Genomic DNA, 19,757 nt, shown 5'->3' on the forward strand with positions numbered 1-19,757 from the left:
CTCTTCCTTTCTTTCTTCCTTTCATTTCCTAATTTAACTTTACCTTTCCCTGTTCTGGGGAAAAGCTTGTTCATTGTTGTTCCCATCCTGCTGTCAAGAGCCCAAGGTACTATTGAGGGTACAGTCGTACCTTGGTTCTCGAACACCTTGGTCCTCACATGTTTTGGCTTCCAAACCCTGCAAACCCAGAAGTAAGTGTTCTGGTTTGTGAACGTTTTTCAGAACCAAACATCTGACATGGCTTCTGCTTGACTGCAGGAAGCTCCCACAACAGATTAAGTTCGAGAACCAAGGTACCACTGTATTGTGGTTGGGCTTTATGTTTACTCAGACTTTCTCAATCTGCATTTGCTCTTGTGCTTCGCTGTCCAGACTCTAGCCTGTTGTGCTGTGAGGGTGCCCTGTATGGATAAAGTCCATGCAAAGAAGTAGTCAGTGGTTTTAAAAAAGTGAATATTGTTTTCCTTTGATCCACACTGGGGTACTTAAAGTGGCATTGCTTGGCTGAAAATTTCACTTGCACATCTGTCACTGTATGCCTGAAAGAAGAAATGTCAAAACAATCCATTTAGAAATTCACACACTGCATAGCTTAGGATTTAACCACCTTGCATTAATATCAGTGGTGATAGATGCAGAGAGCTGAGTATACTTTTAATATTTTACACTAAATTTAAAATATTTTATGACACAATATAAATAAATAAAACAGAAAAGTAGTAAGTTACAGTTCCCAAATAATATATATAATAAGAGAGACAGGTGCACTTCACCAGGGAGGGCATTCCACAAATGGGGAACCATCACTGAAAAGGCCCTGTCACAGATCATCATCAACTGAGTGTCCCCAGTGGCAGCACCACTAATGAAATCTCACTTGCTGAGTGTAAGATCCAAGATGGTTGATGTTGGGGGAGGTGCTCTTTTAAGGACTTGAATCCCGAAATATTTAGAATTTGCTGCTTTCTTTCCATCCAGTGTGATACCTCGATTTGTTCAACTGCTTAAAGATTTGTGTGGAATACTGACACATCTGAAAATATTATAACATTGTAAAGTAATTTCTCAAGGGTGGTAACAGCGAGATTTAAGTAGTTGTTAAAATTGCAGCGGGGGAGGACATTTGATTTCAAACATTATAATTTGCCTCTAGTAATGTACAAATAGAATAGACAGCTGTGCCTTGGAGCAGGATTTTGAATTAGGAAAAATATAATTTATGTGAAGAAAATATTCCACTATTGTAAGTTTAGACTGCTTAGCAAATCAGTTTCAACTATTAATAAGATATACTTTTGTGTTAGATAAACAGGGGTGACTGGAATATGAAAAAGTATTGGAGAATGTCTTCTTAAATAAGGTAATAGAAACACCATACATTTAAGGCACCCTTATACCACTTTAACTTTCATGGCTTCCCCCAAAAGGTCCTGGGAACTGTAGTTTGCTAAGGGTGCTGACCTCTCACACCTACAATTCCCAAATTCTCAATGTCTGTTAAAATTGTATAAAGGTGCTTTCAATGTCTGGTGTTGATATGACTGAATAATGTTATCTGCAACTGCTGTTTTGGCTGCATATTGCTGATACCTGCAGGAAAAGGAAAGGGGATAAATGATAAATTGTGTCCATATGCATTGGGTTTTCTGAATAACAAACCAAAGCTGAGCCAGGAAGGAAGGAAGGAAGGAAGGAAGGAAGGAAGGAAGGAAGGAAGGAAGGAAGGAAGGAAGGAAGGAAATAAATAGAAAAGATAATTTTGGCACTAGGTAGGAGGGAACTGCTGAGAGGTAGTTTGGAGGTTATCAGATTTTGCAAAATGTGACCATCATTGTGTTCACTAATTCTTGGTAGAACTTCTGTGGCACACAAAATCATAGGGGTTCTAGCAGGGATTGTCAAACACACTGATGGACAAATTTTCATGACATGTTATGAATGAGAAGAACCTTATTGGATCAGATCAAAGCATTAGTCCAGGGATGGGGAACCTGTAACCCCACCTGGGAAGATGTTATTGGACTTCAGTCCTGATCGTGGCCATACTAGCTGGGGCTCATGGGAGCTAGAGTTCAACAGCCTCTTGGGACACTTGTCAGTCAAATGCCATCTGACAAGTTTACAAGTAAGGCACGAGAGCAGCTTTTCTCTCCCATTTGATTCTCCCCAATATCTTGTATGCAAAGATACATTGTTTATGAACATCAGGGTTCTATCTAATTATCATAGCTTGTCAGATGCTGATGTGGTTGCTCGAGAGCAAACAGGCAAGAACCTGTCTTTTCCAGGCTTTATTCTTAGTGCAAACTATTTACAGTGAAGAGCATCGTAAGTTCATTTCTGGCTGAATCACTAGCAGAATCTGGGAGTTGTCAGTCTTTGTACCTCCCCCAGCATAACAGTCTCGTGACCCCCAATCTTCTCCGCCTCTCCCTGTGCCGAAACCTACTGCGCAGAATGTGCGCTGGCAAAAGGGTACTTCCCTCCTCTCCTGTTTGCTCAGGCTCGGTGTTGAGGCTCTCCCTAGAATCCCCTGGTCCCTGCACCTCCTCTCCACTGGCGGTGGCGGTTTCCTCCTCGCCGGAGGAGGAACTGCTTCGCAAGATTTTCGGAGGTTCCCTATAACACAACTGCCCTCCCACCTCTCGTCTCTGAGCTGATGGCAGTTCCCTGACATAGCTGATATAAGTTGCTTCTAAAGCCTTTTCATTATAGTGTACTAACCTTCACTACAGTGAGTAGCAGGGATATGGGTTACAACTTAAAGAAGGGTATATTCCTATTTCGTAGTAGTGATTGTTTAAGATGCCTACCCCACAAAGAGAAATGCCCCTTTTTGTCCCTTGTGGCAAATTCTGATCTATCTTTACAAGCATACACAAACCAGGATCCTTTCTTTTTCTGACCATTTTCTTTTCAGGAATCATTCTGTTTCTCTAATGTCAATTTGCAGAGTTTTGAAAGAATGGGGTGGTTTCTTTCTGGGAGGAACACACATCGCTTTGGTCTTCGATTATGCAATGTTTTTGCTTAAAACCACAGAGTGATGTAGTATGTGTTTTGTATTTGTGAACTGCAGCAGAGTACAAAATCTTGCAAAAAGGACATCCATGCATACTTGTCCAAGTGCATGAACCAATCTTGTATAAAATAATGCAGGAGTACTTTCTCAAACATTGGGTCAGCCAGGGTCTCAATAACACTGCAAAGGAACTTGTCCCTTTTGCACAATACAGGGACCCAACGTTAGTCCCAGAGAGCCAAGACACACTTTGAAGTATTCAGTAATCAGTACCAACTGTACCAAAAGGAATCATTGTGAAAAATAGAAATCCTTAGGTGGGGGTGTAAAAATTTGTCCATTCTCAGGGCTCCATATTACCAAAGTCCACCCCTGTCTACTGAAAGCTGCTTGCTTTAACATACTAATTGGCCCCAAAAGGTGCTGCAAATGCCTGCTTGGAGAGTTTGATTTTCAATAGGAAAACCATGGGAAAACTCCATTACCTAATACTATGCTACTCTACAGATGTTACTGGACTCCAACTCCCCTAAACCCTAGCTAACATTGCCATTTTTATTATTTATTTATGAAATGCCTTCTACGTGTGTGTCAAGGCAATTTACAAATGTCAGCCACATCCACGCCATACATTTAAAGCATGTAGCTTTCCCCCAAAGAATCCTGGGAACTGTAGTTTGTTAAGTGTGCTGAGATTTGTGGCTCAGTAAAGGGTAAAATACAGTTCCCATGCTTCTTCTGGGGAAGACATGTGCTCTGAATGTATAGTATGGATGTGACCAATTGAAAACCACTAAAAACAGCAATGTCAGGGATGGCCAGACATAGTAACCCTACACATTACATCACATAGGTAAAGGTATCCCTGACCATTAGGTCCCATTGTGGCCGACTCTGGGGTTGTGGCACTCATCTCACTTTATTGGCCAAGGGAGCCGGTGTACAGCTTCCGGGTCATGTGGCCAACATGACTAAGCCACTTCTGGCGAACCAGAGCAGCGCACGGAAACGCCGTTTACCTTCCCGCTGGAGCAGTACCTATTTATCTACTTGTACTTCGTGCTTTCGAACTGCTAGGTTGGCAGGAGCAGGGACCAAGCAATGGGAGCTCACCCCATCGCAGGGATTTGAACCGCGACCTTCCGGTCAGCAAGTCCTAGGCTCTGTGGTTTAACCCACAGCAGCACCTGCATTCCTCATTACATCAGATACCTTTGCATTATCATTTTTAAAGTGGCTCTGGAGTAATAATTTAATCAGCTGAATGGTACATGAAATATACTAAATATTAAAACAGAAAATAGTAAAAGCTCCTCAGATATACAGCGGTAGATGTTTAATGCAGTCCCAGTCCTGATTCTGTTGTCCCACATGTCTTTTTAAGCATTATGGTCACTGCTGACATCAGAAATCAGAAGCTTATGGTAATCAAAGGCTTAATTTTAGATGTGAAGAACAGCTTATGTAGAGTGGGAGCTGCTTATCAGTTTTTGTATAGTGATGACAGAAACTCAGAAGTAGCATAGTAGTAATGAATAAAAGTGCTCAGGTGCCAAATGCACAGCACTTGCCCATTGAATTTAAAAAATAAACTGGAGGAAAATTCACCCAAACGATGTGAGAAACAGTACAATATATTATAACCTTTCAACATTTCTACAGTTTTGAATGATAGAGTTCATTAAGAGATAATGATTTAACAGTTGAGATTGTGTTGCCTTCTGCATTTAAATTCAACATATGAGGTCTAAGAACACCCTGATGCAACAGAGGACCATGCAATAAAAACTAAACTGTATAGTTTCTTTCTTAACCAGAATTTAGTCCAATAATTCTTAGACATTATTTGAATTTTGTTTGCCTATATCCTGAGTCATAACTGCACCAAAAGATTTAGTGGCTGCGTTCTCCCAAGCTGCAAAGGCATGATTTGTTTTAAGCCTGTTTCTCTTGCTTCTCTTCTTTGCTAAGTTAATTTCAACAAGCCTCAAATCTTCGAACAGAGGGGAAAACAAACCATGTCTCATTTCTCCAGCAAGCTGGGTCCCCCACAATGCTCTTACCTCATGTCACTGTAGCTTGGTGAGCATCTGGGGTGGGATTGTCAAATAAACCATGGTCAAGCAAGGTTATTGCATTCAGTCAAAATGCCAAACTGTAGACAAGTTATTGCATTCAGTTAAAACACCAAACTAGACAAAACAAACATTTCACCTTATGGTTGGTTGCTAGAAAATAAACAATGGTTAATGTGCTGGGCTGAGTTGGAACACTGAAGCAAACCACACTTTGACTAGACAAACCATAACTTTGTGTTATATACACACAAGGCTGGTGTAGTGAAATAGTTGTTTTGCATGCTACCCATTAAAGACACAAATAAAGACAGTGCTTGTTCATAGTTTTTGTTATGGTTGTATTAAATTTATACTCTGTGTCTTCAATTAGGATTGGAGGAGCTGTTCCAGTTGTATTCTCCTATTTTGCTGAAGTTCTTGCTCGAGAAAAACGTGGAGAACACTTAAGTTGGCTTTGCATGTTTTGGATGATTGGGGGCATCTATGCATCCGCCATGGCCTGGGCAATCATCCCACACTATGGTAAGAAGCATATTTTTTGTTGCATAAAGCTACTGATATCAATGTACATAAATGCTAAGCCATAATCATTTACAAGGCATTTCAGTGTTAGAATTGATTGTTTCAAAGAAGCAGAATGTGGGGGCAAACACTTTACAGTAGGTAGTAGTACTATTGTGATTCGACTTGTCCACACGTTTTATGTTCCTAACATATGATTAACTTAATCTCTAAACAGACATTGGGGTGTGCTTACGAGAGATATTTTGAAGAGTTCCTTTGTTTTGGCCTCTTATATGTTGATAATTGCTCAGTGAGTTCCAGCTGGAAAAAAGGCCTGGTCGTACCCAATTGCTTAGAGGTATATCTCACTTGTGTAGAGGACCATGCAAATATATATTTTCAAATCTGGTTAATACTAGTGTCATTTGACAGAGAAAGGGGTTTATAAATGCATGAGGTCATATAAATATGCATACTCATAACAGTTTAATTTACTATACTTTTTTAGTGTAGGATATTTTATAATAGTCTAAGGAGTGATGGCAAGTTTATATATTTTATAATTGCAATAATACTTTTCTTTAGCAAAGCTGAGCATAAAAGTAAAATTAAAAGTCATTTTTAAATTATCAAGAGTGAACAATGATTGTTAACTTTTACAAAATGTGCATTTTAAAAACTTACCTTAAGGCAAGGTATTTATATACATGATTACAATAAATTGCTTTCAAAGGTTACTTTGCTTTATTTTAGTGTAGATAACTTAGCATTTTTATTGCAATGTTGTCCTCTAACTTTTAAATGTCAGTACTTTGTAGCCTAGAAGTATTTAAAATACCTTTCTGCAATGCATTGAACTAATTTTCTTGTTGGACGAATCTGAGGCTTATCCTACAGCTCTAAGTCAGCCTAATTTAACCTTTCATCGCTGATCTTCAGTATCATATCTAGGAGCCCATCTGTGTTTTTTTGTCTGGTAGTTCCAAATGTTGTGGCAGATTCATTGGTCAAACTGGCCACCCCAGACCATGGATAACAAAGGATGTAGCTTCCTTATCATAAAAAATGCAAGCTGGGATACAGAAAACTTGCCACAATAATGATTCATTCAATTGACTCCCTCTTCAGGAGTGAACATAACTGGTATAACATAGACATAGGCTGTTGGACCCACAGACATACCTTTAAAGACCTTGGTGATGCAGTAAATGATGGGCTGTGTTCGGATAGGAGATACAGGCAATACTGCTTTTGCAGTTTAGGAGAGAATCATATATATTGGAAAGGACAACCCATCCATGAGGCAAAGAATGCATTGCCTGCTGCTGCCACTGCCGTGTGTTCCTTGGTGGCTGAATCTGCCGCCTATTCATCAGCTGCCTCCAAGCTGTCTCCTCCCATCCCTAGGGATGAAATGGCAGGAGTTGCCCTCTGGGGTCTCCTGGACTCTTCACCTGCCTGGTGTGATTCAGAGCAGGTCCCTTTACCATCCATGATTACCTTTGATTCCCACTTCAAGGAATTGAAGTTGATAATGTTGATTTGATTTTCTAATTTCCTAATGTAGATCTTCACCCGCTCCCCTTGTTCTAGATGTAGACCTTGTTCCCAATGTAGATCTTTATTCCCCACTTCTTCCTGATGTAGATTTTCACTTATCGCTTCTTCTCTGATGGGAGGGGGCACCACTTTAGGGTTCGCCCAAGGTGCCAAGATGTCTGGGGCTGGTCCTGATTGGAAATCATGTTCCACACACAAAAAGAGTTGGGGGAGTAACACAGTTTCACAAGATCATATGCCTCCATCCCTTGGACTATGGCATTCATGCTAATGTCTGGTCTGCTGCACAGCCTAGCAAGAATCACCACTGGAATCTGCACAATTCTCATGTGGCTTTATGGCATCAGGTGTAGTGAATCCATGTGCTTGCCTCTTGAGGAATATTCCACCTGGAAGTTCCCTTGGGGAAAATAAGGCACTCCACTGTTTTCAGCATTAACTGTATCAGCAAATTATAAGGTCCTTGTTCTAGCTAAATTCCAATGAAAAGAATTACGCAATACATAATAACACAAATGCTTATCTCTCACTTAGCATGAATTAAGGTACATATTGAGATGAAGCCTATTTTTACTGGAGTTTGTTTTTTTAAATGGAGATATGTTATCATTCCTTGTAGCTCTTTGAGCTAAAGAGATTCCAGCACCAAGTCACACTGGATGCAATGTTGGGCTGGATGGGTGCTAGTAAACTGAAATTGAATCCTTGTCAGATGGAAATCCTGTGGGTGAGTGGTTTCTGAGTGTGGGAATTCGGCACTTTACCTGTTCAGAATGTGGTTGCACTATCTTTGAAGGAACATGTGCACAGTCTTGGAGTGTTCCTGGGTTTGTCATTGTTGCTAGAGGCCCAAGTGACCACAGTGGTGAGGAGTGCCTTTTACCAGCTTTGGCTGGTACACCAGTTATATGCATCTCAGGAGAAAGAATCATCTGGCCACTATTGCCAATGCTTTGAAAACCTTAAGACAATTACTGCAGTGTGTTCTATGAAGGGCTCCCCTTAATATTTGAAGCACCATTTCTGAAGGAGCTGCACTGGATGCCGGTTTGCTACCAGACCAGGTTACCTGAGAGAACATCTTTTCCCAGACGGACCTGCCCAATCACTTAGATAATCATCAGAGACTTTCATGGTTGTGCCAGAGCCTGTAGAGACCCATCTGGTAACAACCAGGAAGAGAGCCTTTCCTGTGGTGGCCCTCCCCTCATAAGATACAGACCAACTTTGATATAATTTTAGCTGAAAACCTTCTTGTTCAGCGTGGTTTTTGCTAGCTGTTGGTAATAGCAGGTGGAGCTGTGGTCTAAACCACTGAGCCTCTTGGGCTTGCTGATTGGAAAGCTGGTGGTTCAAATCAGCATGATGGGGGGAGCTCCTGTTGCTCTGTCCCAGCTTCTGCCAACGTAGCAATTCAAAAGCATACCAGTGCAAGTAGATAAATAGGTACCGCTGTGGTGGGAAGGTAAATGGTGTTTCTGTGTGCTCTGGTTTCCATCATGGTGTTTTGTTGTGCCATAAGTGATTTAGCTTTACCTTTAATAGCCACCATAGAGGTTTAAGTGTATATATTTTTCCTGACAACTTGATAGGACTTGATTTTAATTTTATTTGTATATTTTTGTATTGTACGTCATGTTATGTGGGCATTTCAACTATAAAGTATATAAATATCTTCACACAAACTGTTTGCTTTAGCCTTCTAAGTCCTTAGGATTTATCTTTAAGTACAGAAGAAATTTTTAGTGTATCTTACTGTACCACTTCATTAGGCAGTTGTATATTTATGTCGTAAAATTTACACCTCAAAAGTGGTTACACAATATAAAACAGTAAAATCATTTTTTAAAAATTGCAACCTTATTCTAAAACATACAAAACTTAAAAAATTAAAACAGATTAAAGTTACCTCAGTTTTCTAAGCATTTGGGTAGGCTTGTCTAAACAGGAATGTTTTTAACAGGCACTGTATTGTAGTATTGTATTATATTACGTTACGTTACATTGTTTGAAATAAAAAATACATTTATCTGTTTGTTCCATACTGAACCCCAGCTACCCTGTGTGTGTGTTGATATGTGAATAAAGGAAAATTAATGGTGGTGGTGGTGGAAAGTAGGGGGATGGAATTAGCAACTACCATCATTGTATGTGGTGCAAGTGGTAGCGATTTTACCTGTGATAATATTACGGTGGAATAGTCAAACTGAGTGAGCCACCACAGCCTGTGGAAGAGAACTGACGTTATTCAGGATAGGCTGCAATTCACTGGTGAAAAATTTGCATGATTTTTAACTGGGAACTGTAAGTTAAATTATTTGTACTTTTTCTGTCCTCCTGCTGCAGTCCCTAGAGGGAGATTAGAATCTCTCTGATATGGTAGATCTCGTTGTTCATAAGGCAGGGATGTGCCTACAATGGTCCATAATAAAAGAATAGGAAATGATTTCACACCCTGCTGTCACAACAGCAGACTGCTCCTGGGAGATAGAAGCCAAAACTACTTCACACCTTGGAGAAGTGTTCCAAAATTATTTATTGCAGTTGTTGCTGCTGCACCAACACCAGATTGGATATCTGTAAAATGAAAAATAGGAAAAAAAATCAGTCTTGGTTTTGTCTAATACTGAAGGTCTGTGTTCTTACTGGCATTGGACATGTGTTTAGTATGGACAAGCGCATATCCAATGTGGGGTGGGCAGTTTGTATTTTATTTTATTTTATTTTATACTGTACTGTACTGTACTATACGATACGATACGATACCTCATCAGCCCTTTACTGTGACATCCCAGGGCAGGTTACAATAATTAAACATACAATGAAAGAACAAATTAAAGAGATAATAATAATAATAATAATTTTTATTTATACCCCACCCTCCCCAGCCAAGACCGGGCTCAGGGCGGCTAACAAGCAATAATAAAAACAAGTTGAATGAATACAACTTAAAAGCAAGATTAAAATACAACATTAAAATATTGAAACATTAAAATATTAAAATGTAGCCTCATCGCAGGAGGAAAAGGAAAGGAAAAAAAGAAGAGGGGTAGGGAATCAAATTGGCTCCAAGCCAAAGGCCAGGCGGAACAACTCTCTCTTACAGGCCCTGCGGAAAGAAATCAGATCCTGCAGGGCCCTGGTCTCATGAGGCAGAGCATTCCACCATGCCGGAGCCAGTGTTGAAAAGGCCCTGGCTCTGGTTGAAGCCAGATGCAACCATAAGAGAAGGAAATGTAAAAAACAATTGCCAATAGAAAAGTAGGTTTTTGTGTGTGTTTTTAAGAGTTCCAATAGAGATGCTGACTGGGATATGGACAACAGAGTTCTGAAACATTATTGCAGAAAATTTGTCCCACGGAATTGCTTAGGCCAGAATAGGTTAAAAAAAAAATTGAAGTCAGGAAAAGAGTACTTTATTGGAAGATATAAAGTAAAGAATAATAATACCACTAGTTTGTGAGTGTCTAGAAGAGAATGAAGGAGTAACTACTCCCTCTCTTTCCCCCGGTGGCCAATTCTAAATATTCTGTCACACACTGTAGAGCAAAGGTGGGCAACTTGAGGCCCTTCGTATATATATCAAAAACCCTCTGCAAGCTGTCAGCTCAGACTTCAGCCAGAAGCCTCTACATATGTAAATTGTATTGGTCATTATTACTTCTAAAGGCTGTTTGCTAGGAATCATGTACACTCTGATGGACAACCTATGGAATTTTCTAGGGAAACGATCTCCAATGCAGATAGAAGTGGAGGAAACAGGGGTGGGGGATACAGGAAGAGAAGGGATCTACCCAATACTCTCTAGAACAGACACACTGAGTTCTGCTGGGGAATCTGTCATATTTCACATCTTACTGTCATGGTCTGGTCTACGGGCGATCGAAGTCCCGGCTGCGGACGTCGGGACCGGGGGCAAGATGGTGGGGTGGGAGCAGGAACAAGAGTCCAGAAGAGTCCAGAAGCCAGGGGTCCGAGGGTCAGCAAGCAGGGAGTCATGAAGACAAAGCTCTGAGGGTCAAGAAGCCGGGGTCTGAGGATCTGGAAGCAAGAAGCCAAATGCAGCAAGGCAGGAAACGTGTTGCTGTGGCAAAGAGCCGAAGGGAAATGCTGACCTTATATCCCTTCCCGGCTCTTGCCACCAGGTGCAGTGAGTTACCAAGAGGCCTCACCTGTGCAGCCGTACCTTGCCTCTCCAGAACAAACTTAGGAAGGCCCCAGTCCTGCAAAGCCCTACTGGTCACGGGGCCTGGCTCCTGCACGCACTCCTGACACTTACTGGTGCAGTGGGCATGGATGCAGCCAGGATTTTTGTTGGAGGGGGCAGGACATTTGGGAGGGGGTCAGGGCATTTCTTAGGGTGGGCAGAACCAATGTGATTGGTCAGTTAGTTATTTCTATTGTTTTACCTGATCTGGGGGAGGAGCTGCACCCCCCGTCCCCCCTGGCTACGCCCATTGGCGGCTTCTGCCAAACCTTAGAGCCCCTCATCCAATGGATTTTCAGTGCAGGATTACACCATTAGAGCATATACTTAAAATACTAAAAGCAACAAGAATGACAAAGTTCTACAGAATTTTGAACAGATGCTTGTGCAAATTAGGATAAGCAAACCAAATTAAATCCCCTGGTCTGTGGTGTTTTCTCCACCATGATGCAAAGGGTTTCTTTTTGTGCGTCCCCCACCCCAACCATTTAAATGTTTGCCTTCTCTGTGGTTAGTAGCTTAAGTAGCATTTTAGCACATCTGCTTAATGAACGCTGAAAACATTTCATTTGTAAGCGCAGTAATTACCCTTTCCTGTGATTCTATAGGCTGGATAGGAAATAAAAGAGGGGAACTGCTTGCCCAGAGATGGTAAACGAGGAGTGGAAATCCTCTAAAAATAAAAGCCAAAGTATATATGGCAGTGCCAAACTCAAACTAGATGGGACAGTGGAATATCATTGATTACCCCTCTCTCCCACACACACATCCTGCACACACATTTATAAGGAGAAATCAGCCACAAGAGCTGTTGATATAAACACCGCCCCCCCCAAAAAAACCCTGCTGCTTTCCCTTTGGAGGTGATTATCCTTATGGTATTTACGTGCTTTGCCTGTGGGCCAAACAACAACTTGTATATGTTTTTGCTTGCATGTGTGTGTTGTGACAACAGTGGAAGTCTGTTGTTGCTGCAGCTCTGAGCTGATTCTTCCTCTCAACTCCAGGTTGCACCAGAAAGTTTTGGCCCCTTTTGGAAAGCTGGTCTTTGGCAGCTGCCTGACGATGCCTAGGCTTGTATGACAGGAGTGTTCTTAGCTAGTCATGCCATAAATTCTGCATATGTATCCCTTCCAAATACTATTCATCGAGTTTTAAATGTATATGTCAACCAAACAGGTGTTTCGTTCTTGTTGTGGAAGTAAGTGATTTATGGGCATCCAGACACAGGATGTCTTGAAGGGCATAAATGTTGAGATCAAGAAAAGAGAAGTGATTAATCAAAGATGTTAACAATGTGTTAAAGGTATCCTGCGATAAGGAAAGAATCTGAGGTATGGCTGAGACACATTTCTTAGTATTGGGTTGTTGTTGTTTTGCAAATTCAGTGATATTTAAGGTCTTTCCACAGCCTCTTTTCTTTTGCAGATATGTTTGAAACTAGGTGCAAAGCAAAATCCTCCCTTTTGTGTCAGTTCTGCTGTCTCAGCTTCTTAAAGTTCTTCACTTCTCCAGAGCTATTAAACATCACTACAATTTGTACATTCTGCTGGAGGACAGTGCTGAAACTGTGTGGGTGAATGAGTAGTGGATGTCCCTCCACCATACTGATGTTCTCTGGTGTGAATTCCACATGCTCACCTAGTTTCAGGGAAGACAGTTCATGTGATTCTTTTCTCACCCTTAGGAAGACTCAGGCAGTGTTAGAAACTCAGATATATAAGCTGGGCACCAAATGGCTCCTTAAACCAGAGTTGCAGTCACCAAGACGGAATGCCTAGATGCCATTATGGGGCCAGGCAACTTGAAAATTGCATCGGTTTCCCTTTGATTGTACTTGCTTTGTCCTAACCATATGAATCTCTTTGTTGGAACATGTGAAATCAAGGCAAAGTTACTACTGGAAAAAATTGTTACGTTTGAAATGATCAAAGTATTTGCTTAAGAGTAAAAGCAAAGCAAGAGAACAAATCAATCATGTCGTGTAATTGTGCAGATGAGAAAGGTATGTTTAATGAGCATGTCTATAAAAATAAATTACATTACCCCCCACACCGCTCTAAAAGGATAGCCAAACTAAGGAATTAGAAAGTAACCTTTTGAAAACAAAGTGCAGCTTCCCATTCCTGCTGCTGTTTCCTTGTTACAGATTGTTGTTGGTTGTATACCATGTTTCCCCAAAAGCCTGTGTTTTGTAGTGGGGTGAGAGGAGCAGGAGAGGGACACTGTCAGATAGTTTCGATTTGCTGCTGATTCCTACATCTCTATTTTTATGCATTTTAAAATGCTGTGACTGAAGAACAGCACTGAGCCAGACCCAATCACGTACTCTCCATAGATGTTGTGGGTATATAAATCTCGGGGGCTGCTAACTCACTCAGCCATAGAGTCAGCTCAATTACGTGCTGCAATCCTTGTAATGAGATTTTCAATGTTATCAGCTTAGCATTAACCCACAGTGGCCTGTTCAGCCTTTCTGTTGTATAATTAGAGCATTACCTTTCCAAGTTCATGTTGTCTCTGATCTGCCTTGAACTGTTGTTATCGAAAGTTCAGTGTAAATATTTAATAATGACAGCCCAGTTGCTTTTTTAGAACTAGCCTGTGTGGTGCAGTGTCTAGACTGATACCTAACACAGTGTGATTGAATTTTCACTGATACACCCAGACAAATCTTGCTCACCACTGGGGTTAGGGATCCTACCTTTGTTTGGCAAGATCGCTTCATATCTACCTATATAATCCTCACCTATGTGGAGCTTTTTCCCTTGCAAGATTTAGCGTTGTGCCATCTGCCATTCTGCAGGGAAGGTTCTTGAAGGTTCCATGTCCAGAGAGGTATTGTCCTTGTGGTCTAGGACAGTTCAAGACCATTGCACATGCCTTGTTTACTGTCCATTTTATGCAGTGATTTGTGACAAATGTTTGAGCCCCATGTTGAAGGAGTGGTTAGGGTGTTATGACTCCTACAGGGTTTCCTTTTTATTGAATAGCTGAAGGCATGATAGCATGGAAAAAGTAGCAAAATATCTGAGCAATGTCATGAAACTGCATCGTCATAAGACCTGAGTGGTACTTTTTAACCTTATTAAAGCTGTATAGTTTGATCTCAAAGCATATGTTTTGATTCATATGTTCCTGTCCTTGTATGCCAATAAAGTTTGTTTGTTTGATTGATTTTTAATGAGCAGGTATGCTGTACATATTTTTGCTTAAACTTCTGGTGCAGTTTAAAAGCTTACATGTGATCATCAACAGGTATGAACCCCTGTAAAAGTAATCATCATGCCTTCTTTACAACTTGTTTTCTGACTAAGACCAGCAGATAAATAACAGAATAGTTAGTGCCTAGTAACGTATGTCATAGCCATATTTCAGTTGACTTGAGTTGCTAAACTCCCTTTTGGACTGTGGCCAATAGCACAATGGGACCCTGGGATGGGAGTAGGTGTAATTTAATCTCTCTCTCTCTAATTCTGCAGAAAATTTCCAAAAGCCAATGTTCTTGCTATAATGTAGGAAAGAGAGTAAGAATAATAAAATACAACATGCTTGAAGTTAGTCTTTGCATGTTCTTTATATTCTTAGCTTTCTTTCCTGGAATATAGCAGGCTACCCTTTCTCAGTTATTTATTTGAAAGAAAATAATAATATGATGACTTGCAAGGGAACAGAATTGCTCTACCCAGAGAACATCAATTTAGGATGCTGATAGGGATACTGAACTGGAGATTCAGGTTGCATATATAACCACACATTATATGACTTACTCAAAAGAATGCTGGCAACTTTTCTTTGATAAGGGTGCTGGGAATGGTAGCTCTGTGGGAGTAAACTACAGTTCCCAGGATTCTCTGGGGAAAGTCACATGGTTTAAAAGTATGGTGTATATGCAGCCTCAGAGTCATAGCATCATAAAAAGAACATCTTACTACTTGGTGAAGTAAAGTGTGGCAATATTGCCTTGCTGGAAAAACTAACAAATAAGCTGAGACTCATCAGTGGCCAGAGAAAAAAGAATGATTTGGTACCTAACATGTTTGCTCTTGAGACCATCTTGGCTTTGAGTCCTGGAAGACCCCACTGCCTGTCTTGCAGGCCATTATTCCACCTGGTGTGGGAGGGCAGGGCCCTGACTGACTGAAGCTACAAAAAGCTGAGGTTGCTGAACAGACTTGGGTTGCGTTGTTGTTTGGGGGAGGTTGGGTAGGGAGTTGTTGCTGTTGCTCCTTTTTAAACTTTATTTTAGATTTTGTTGTGATTGATGTGGAAATAGTTCCGTTTGGTTGTGTATACTTTAATATTTTATTTATTGTTTATGACTGCTTTTGTTATGTTGTAGATATTTTTCATATTATATAGGGTAAAGGTAAAGGACCTCTAGATGGTTAAGTCCAGTCAAAGGCGACTATGGGGTTGTGGTGCTCATCTCGCTTTCAGGCCGAGAGAGCCAGCTTTTGTCGAGAGCCAGCTTTCTGGGTCATGTGGCCAGCATTCTGGTGCAATGGAACACCATGATGGAAACCAGAGCACACGGAAACACCGTTTACCTTCCCGCCACAGTGGTACCTATTTATCCATTTGCACTGGTATGCTTTCAAACTGCTAGGTTGGCAGAAGCTGGGACAGAGCAATGGGAGCTCATCCCATCACACAGATTCGAACCTCTGACCTTCTGATCGGCAAACCCAAGAGGCTCAGTGGTTTAGACCACAGCGCCACATGCTCCCATGTTGTAAGCCACCTTGAGCAGGGTTTGAACTGTGGAAAGGTGGCTTACGGATATAAATATGCATGTATGTAGGTTTGTGGTCTGGCTTTATTTAATTTGTAAGCTAGGAAGAATATGGCCAAGGACCCCCCTTTGGCCTATGAACAAATATGACTGATATAGTGACTCAGGGCATTTGAATACTATAATTACTTTCCCTTGGTATAATAGGGTTCATGTTTTGCAGCCTTGTCTTGCATAACCATTTTGTCTATGCTATAAATAGTTTCAGGTGCTACCTTCTATGCATTCACACACTTCTGGTTTATTTATTTTGGTTTTATTTTGTGTATGCATTTGTTTGACAATGATCTATAGCATGTAGAAGAGCCTAAATTATTAAGGCTGCTACATCTTTCTAAACCCCATCTCAAGAGTGGGACACCACAGACTTTGTGACTTTAACACTGCCATTTCCCCTGCCCTTCCCCTTCCTGTCCCATCAAACCTAGGTAACAGTTCCAAACCTTGCTCACTATTGTGTAACATTTTGGTTAGCCTCCTAAAAAGTATTGGCCAATAATGGATTTTGTTACATTAGGATTTTTTTGTGTTGATTACTCTTTTACCACATTCTCTGTACTGTTGAGGCTAAATGAAAACAAGCAGCCCCACAGGGGGGGTGATATGAAATTATCTCTTAATTCTTTCATACTAGTTTTCATGAGCAACTCTTATTTGCTTGGCTTTGGAAAAATCTGCATATGAAAGAATTGCTTTGGTTAAAGCCTTGCTATAGAGGTGGAAAATTAGAGTGGTGTCTGAGTTGCAGCTCAACTCTCCAATTACATGCCCCCCTGTGTTAATTTTCCTCTAGTAAGGGAAGCAGGACCTTGTGTTTTCTAGTCATTAATAGCCTCCTGATGAACCAACCATTTCACCTTTTACACCTGCCAGAGTGGCACAGATGGCAGCCTTTTTCTCCAGAGGGTCTTGTAGTACACTTGACTTTCTCTAAGGGATCAGTTTCCCTCTAGTAAATGAACATGTTTACACCAAAACCAACTCCAGTGCTAAAATATAAAAAAGGAAAATAACTCAATCCATCAATTAGATTTCTAGCCAACTTTTAAAGGTAAAAGCCTTCACAAAGCAGATTACAACTTACTTGTTGTATGTTGTACATCCAACACATGGATAATTAAAATAACAAACAAGAAAGTAGCAATGAAAACTTCAGTCAAAAGCATGCTGCTCTAAATTTAACCAAATGTAGAGTGGAATAAATAAGCCTTTAAAATCCTCCTAAAGGCCAGCAAAGTAGTGGTCATGGGAAGGGGGCAAGCACACTTCACAGGAAATGACATTTCAAAGTAGGTTGGCAACCCAAAGGAGGTTGTTTGTGCAATTATTTTTTTAAAAAAATACAAACCCAAATATATATTGTTATGAGTTTGTGGGTACCAGACCCATTCTAACCCATGGACCCAGCCAGTGTTAAAATGTAAGCTAGGCTGCCTGGGTGAAAGGTCATTAAGAAAACAAAGAAAAAGTGATCTGCTATTAAGAGAGCAGAAGAGTCAGGGCTCTGTGCCAGATGGCAAATATATGGGGCATCTCTTCCAGCTCTTAGATAGTTAGAAGGACAAAGCCAGAGTCGAGAATTTAGGAGTTGGCTGTGATGTGACTGAGGAGTAAAGCTGCAGGCTAGAAAGCCAGAGGAGGCAGAACATGATGATTGAATTCTGCTTGAATCCAAGGCTGTGGCTGTGAAAGAAACAAGACCCTCTTGGGGTGCTGATGCTGTGAACCCCAGGTTGCATATATATGTGTAAATAAACCATAGATACCCAAAGACTCCACAGTCTCTGCAGTATCTCATATCTCCAAAGGAAAAATGAACTCTGGGTAAGCGCCTAGACACCCTGGAAACTTGCACCTCTTGGAGATTGGGTAGCGTGCAATGCCATTTTGGTTACTGGTGATGATCCATTTAATGAGAATGAGTCAATAAGCAGGGTTGGGGAACCTTTAGCCCTCCAGGTGTTGTTCGAACACAATTCCCATGACTATTTGTTATGCTTGTTGGGGCTGATGGAAGTTGTGTTTGACAACATCTGTGGAGGGCACAGGTACCCTATCCCTGCTCTAAAGCAAGTTGGGGCGGGGACGCATTGTGACATTGCTTTCTTGGCTGAAGTTGTAGGATAAAATACATTTTACATATGTGCAGCTACTGAGTGAGCAATTTCTTTTAAATTAAATTCTGTGAGGAGGAACAGATGCCATAATCAAGTGAAGGTACTGAAATGGACTGAAAATATATCTGCATTGAGCCCTAATAGTGTAATTGACTCCACTTGCACTAATTTGTTTCTTCTATGCTCCTTTCACATTTTTGAGCAAAAATGCAAAGACCAGTAGAAAAGCAGTGAGGGATGATTCAGAACAAGTTACGTGTGCTTAGGTGTGTTAACTTGCACATTATTAGTTGTCTAGTTTATTTACGGGAAGGGCTATAGCTTAGCGGTAAGGCAGGGATGGGGAATTGGATCCAGGCAGTGGATCCTTATATCCACCCCCTGTCAACATTGATGGATGGGCAGGAACATCTATCTGTCAATCACCTGATGTGATAATGATGACAGGTGACTAACACCTGTCAACATTCAAAGGAGGTTGCAGCAACTGCTGGTCAATGGTTACAGCCACCTTCTTTAAAGATGTGCTTTCTGTGCTCATTGGAGCTGGCAGCATGCCTTCAAAAGATGCTTTCTATATCTGCCAGTCAGCTGATTTGTCCTTATGAGGATATCTGCAGAGGAGGAAATGCTTCTAAAAGTGGAGCATCTTCCCATCTGCAGATAAAGCAGTTTGGGTTCAATGCACTTTCTCAGTGACAGCAGTTAGACTGCATGGCCATAACCCATTTTGTTATGGAGTGCAAATCTCAAATACAGTGGTACCTCGGGTTAAGTACTTAATTTGTTCTGGAAGCCCGTTCTTAACCTGAAACTGTTCTTAACCTGAAGCACTATTTTAGCTAAAGCGGCCTCCCGCTGCTGCTGCACCGCCGGAGCACGATTTCTATTCTCATCCTGAAGCAAAGTTCTTAACCCAAGGTACTATTTCTGGGTTAGCGGAGTCTGTAACCTGAAGCATATGTAACCTGAAGCGTATGTAACCTGAGGTACCACTGTATAACGCATCCTCTTGTAGGCATCATAATGAATGTGAGATGTTTATTAAAAGTTCAAGAAATTTGTACAGTAGTAGTCCTGCGATGACCTGCTTTAGGTCAGGCTGTGACCCACCAGCTGAAGACTAATGTACTACTATGAGTTGAATCGGAGTGGAATTTAGCAACAGTAACAAATAAACCCCAAAACTACAGCTCTGGGTAGTTGAACTGGGATATGCCTTTTTAGAATTAAGAGAGCAAAAGATACAATTTAAAGAAAAAGTGAGCACAGCAGGGAATAGATGGTACAGAATTTTGCATGTTGAAGGTGATGGAAAAAGAAGAATTGTAATGACAAAGCCAAGTAGTTTCACAATCTGGTTAGTAAATTGCTGTTCTTTTGCCTCTGTTCCCATAGAATCATTTTCTACTGTGGGAGTGCTTGCCTGCAGTAATTTCCTGGCATGGAAATCACGCAGTTGTGCTTTATATGC

At 41.0% G+C, this 19,757-nt stretch overlaps 1 protein-coding gene across 1 annotated transcript in view; it reads left to right on the plus strand.

The window, feature by feature from the left end:
• Positions 1–19,757, plus strand: part of SV2C (synaptic vesicle glycoprotein 2C) — an 86,590-nt gene that overhangs the window by 36,515 nt on the left and 30,318 nt on the right. The window contains exon 4 of the mRNA XM_081929380.1: positions 5,471–5,622. Within this exon, the coding sequence (XP_081785506.1) occupies positions 5,471–5,622 (152 nt within the window). The remainder of the gene's footprint in view (positions 1–5,470; positions 5,623–19,757) is intronic.

This window comes from Podarcis melisellensis, assembly GCF_964234715.1.
Source record: "Podarcis melisellensis genome assembly, chromosome: 11".
In the NCBI taxonomy this organism is placed as follows: domain Eukaryota; kingdom Metazoa; phylum Chordata; class Lepidosauria; order Squamata; family Lacertidae; genus Podarcis; species Podarcis melisellensis.